Source organism: Monoraphidium neglectum (genome assembly GCF_000611645.1).
Source record: "Monoraphidium neglectum strain SAG 48.87 unplaced genomic scaffold scaffold00274, whole genome shotgun sequence".
Taxonomy (NCBI): Eukaryota; Viridiplantae; Chlorophyta; class Chlorophyceae; order Sphaeropleales; family Selenastraceae; genus Monoraphidium; species Monoraphidium neglectum.
Window position 1 is genome coordinate 18,453 of NW_014013354.1, and position 3,893 is coordinate 22,345.

The 3,893-nt window shown below is 59.9% G+C and overlaps 1 protein-coding gene across 1 annotated transcript in view; it reads left to right on the forward strand.

Annotated features, from left to right (window-relative positions):
- Positions 1 to 1,903: 1,903 nt before the first annotated feature.
- MNEG_2423 (hypothetical protein) overlaps positions 1,904 to 3,893 on the forward strand; it is a gene marked incomplete at both ends in the record, with an annotated part of 4,126 nt that continues 2,136 nt past the window's right edge. Inside the window, 5 exons of the mRNA XM_014049101.1 lie at positions 1,904 to 2,068; positions 2,197 to 2,299; positions 2,470 to 2,623; positions 2,860 to 3,019; positions 3,346 to 3,648. Of these exons, the coding sequence (XP_013904555.1) occupies positions 1,904 to 2,068; positions 2,197 to 2,299; positions 2,470 to 2,623; positions 2,860 to 3,019; positions 3,346 to 3,648 (885 nt within the window). The remainder of the gene's footprint in view (positions 2,069 to 2,196; positions 2,300 to 2,469; positions 2,624 to 2,859; positions 3,020 to 3,345; positions 3,649 to 3,893) is intronic.

Below are 3,893 nucleotides of genomic sequence, written 5' to 3' on the forward strand. Positions count from 1 at the left end.
TAATCCACCGCGTATGTCAGAGCAGTGGTTTCAAGACCAACTTGCTCTGCGCCAACACATGGCGCCTCTCAAGTGACGACATGTGTCGGTTGCAGTGACATGCTGCAGTTGCACAAGGGTGCAGGGCGTTCCGTCCAACAGGGGCTGTCAGCCAGCCGCAAGGGCAGCTTTTTGCTGAAAGCGTGGGCTGGTTGTTTGCGGCACAGCCACCATGCTTCAGCCTAGGGTTGAGAGACTTGATGACAGCGCTCGACTGCTGACCTGGTGATGTTCCATCGCTCTTCGTGCCTTCTGGGCGCTGCCTCCATTCAGGATTGGGGAGCCTTGGCGTGCAACCAGGCTGAAAATCTGCCGCTGAATACACCCTTGTTTATCAGTCCTCCTCTACGGCTGTCAATGCTGCACTGCGAGTCACGAGGAGCACCGCAAATCTGTTGGCAGCAGGAAAGCTGCCAACTGTTGCGGCTGATGGAGTCATTGCGCCTGAAAGCAAAGATATGACCTGGGAATTCCTTTCTCAATGATGAGCTTACTATAATACAGGGCATGGCAAACTGCTATGTCGTGCAGTCGGTTTTTTCAGGTTGTGCACCTCTACTGGCCCTACAGTATCACTGCTCACAAATCAGTCGAGTCCCACATCTCACTCAGTGTTCCAGCAGCCTTTTGCAGAACAAGAAGTGATGAGCTTCCCAAAATTTGGGTTGTTTAGGTACTTGCTCGAGACAGAGACGTTGACCGCCAAAGACCCAATGGGCGCGGGCACGTGCCGTGCGTGACATACTGACCTGAGCATAGTCCTGTCTTTTGGTACCGCCGATGCAGATTGTCACAGAACGGGACGTAGGTCGACCTTGCACTTGTCACGCAATGCAAGGGTGCAAAGCAATTACACTGTGTATATCGCACAAGCAGTTTTTGGGTGGGGATACCAATCATTGGCGCCAGCCGCGCTGCTGTTGCGAGGTGAAGGAGCGGCCGCACTGGAGCGACTGTACACAGGGGTTATGCGAGGTGCGATCCTGCTGTCATTTGCGCTGGGACAGGATCTTGTGAGTTCATCAAGTTCAGAATGTCCGGCAAGGGCATCGATGCCCAAACTCCTCGAGCGACGGGTCGCTAGGGGGGGCGTTTTAAGCTGCCTTACTTGTACTTGCCAATGAACCTGTTGTGGGCTTTAATCGTAACGGCTGGGTGGCACTGCGTGGCCGATGCTGAGTGCATGCTGTGCTGATGTGCCTTGCAAAGGGCATTTCACTCATGTTGCGGCCGCTTTCCAACATGTGCCAGTTGTAATCGATCGCTGCAGGTCCGCGCCATCAGTTGTGCGAATATGACCACCTATCGCATCCCCTGCACTTGTGCTCGAGCCAAAATGAATGCGATGCTTCAGGGACTGTGAGTCGACGCCAGGGCGTTGCGTGGCGGGGCACAGGGGGTTCTCGGCAGGGCAGCGTGAGGGTATGTGAAGGCAAGGCGGCGCGCCGCACCCCAAGCATGCACCTCCCCGCAGACATCCTGTCCTCCCCAAATTTCCCGCGGGGGCCTCCCAAGTAAGAATCTGAACACTGAATACGGCAGGGTCTGTGGGGGCCCCCTTCTCTTGGCGAACCTGTGACAGACGAGCAGCGGTTCGCTCTGATACGGTGGTGACAGCCAGCCGTTGACGCGGCCTAGCACCACTGGATCTCCATGCACCTTAACTATTCTTCGCTGACTTGTATCTATCATAGGTGCACGAAGTTGCAAGTTCTGAATCAATCACGCACTTGATCGCCGCCCGGTCAAAATCGCGGACAGAAGCACAGCAAGAGAGCCCGAGTGTCCCGATATCTTCTACCCAAACACTATCAGACCGAATATGGCGTTGTGGCCCCAGCGGTTGCAGCCGTGTCCGCATCACATGGCGCTGCTGCTGCTGCTCCTGGCGACCGCCGCCCCGCACGCCCTGGCCAAGGCCGTGCCGCTCAGCAGCAGTGTGATGATCTTCAGCAACGAAGACTTTGACACCCGCTGCCCCCAGCTTCTGCAGGCTGCAGCCACTCATGGCAGCAACTCGGTCAACATCGTGAGTGCACCCTGCGGTGCCCAAACATGCGCGTTGCTTTGGGTGACATCGCGTTTGGATGGCAAGCACGCGTGTCATGACATTCTGCTTGACCGGGCATCAAAAATGACCGCCTTGCACAAATCTAGGTGCCCACGTTCTATTGGATTGACGACCGCTTCCGGGAGCTGCCTCGGACGTGCAACCCTGACGGCTGGGCCGCCAGCAGCAAAGTGGACTCCTACTGCTACTGTGCGCAAGCAGGGGTTGCTTGCGATGCGCAAACAAGGACTTATCACATCTCTTTGAATTGCTGAAGCCGTGTCTGCAAGTCCCCCTAGCTGCACCCACCGCGCAAGGTCACGCCGACGTGTGTCGCACCGACTGCAAATCCTGCCCGCGTGCTCACGCCAAACCCTCAGATCAGGCGGGCAAAGAGGGCTGCCAGCCTTGGACCAAGAAGGCAGTCGCCGAGGCCACGCGCGGCTTTGCGTCCTGCCTGACCCTGGCCTTTGACCTGTTTGACGAGGTCCTGATCTCGCCCCACCTGGATGATGGCACGCGGACCAGCCACTGGTGAGCGGTGGTCGGGGGGCGGCGGAAGGGTGGTCGGAGGGTGGTCGGAGGGTGGTCATGGCGCCCTTTGCACGTAAGATGAAGATAGGCTTGAGCCTGGCAACTGCAACTGGAGGCAGAAAGTGCTGCTGTGCATTCCCGTTTCTAAAATGGAGAAGCACACGGCCACCCCGGCCTGCACCATGCCCTTTGTGGATCAACCTTACCCTCCCACCGCGCCCATATTGCCAACACAGGCGCAACATGCTGATCTTTGACCCCCTGTCTCCTGACGTGAACGGCTTCAGCTACTATGACATCATGATCCGCCCCATCACCAGGGCCGCCACGTCAGCGTTGTCGCAGAAACGGGCGGGGCACAAGGCGAAGACCTTCTGGTTCGCCATGCAGGGCGAGGTGAGCGCCAAGAGTCGAGGGCGGAGCCGGGGCTGAGGGCGAGGGCGGGGCGGGGTGGGGAGGGGTCGTGTAAGGGGCTTGTGGCGGCCGGAGCCACAGCCCAATGCACAGCTGCCACTGAGCGCGTCCTTCGAGCTGGTGTTAAGCTGGCACCTTGCCTGGACCGATGCTTCTCCAAAGCCTGGCCCCCCTGCAGCGCCTCCATCCCTAGATTTAGCGGATCGCTTGACGCCAGCACCACACACGGTGCAACAACCACCTTGGTTTCACGCCCGTCACTCTCCACTCCTCCCCACGCCGCCTGCCTGACACGCCCCCCCTCGCAGATGGGCGGCACCGTGTTCCACCACCCCCAGAGCTACATCACCATCGCTAGCATGATCCGCGCTGACCTCAAGCGCGTCTCCGCGACTGTCCTCGTCGGCGTGCTGCTCAACCACGCCTACCTGCCGGGCGTCGTGAACCGCGGCCCCGACGCGCCACCGTTCCCGCTGCCGGGCACGCCGCTCGCGCCGCTGTCGGGCGGGTGGGGGCCGCTGCTGCCGTTTGACGAGTGGCCGGGATCGGCGCGGATCGCAGCTGGACTGCCGGCGGCGCGGGTGCTGCTGCGCAGCGTTGTTGACTTCATGGTGAGCTGAGGCTGGGGCGGCGCAGTTGGCTTGGGGGTGCAAGCGGGAGTGTGCGGGCCGTGATGCTGCCCGCTTGCACGTGCTCAGCGCGTTCACGCGCCTGCCGATGATGGTGCGTCTCTTTGGGGGAGCGTATTTTGCTCCTGCCACCTGACTGAGGGCCACCCGGCATGCATCTTGTTCAAAGCACACCCACTTTGAAACCCCCATTCTGCCTAGCCCCCCAACACCGCAGGCTCCGGCCC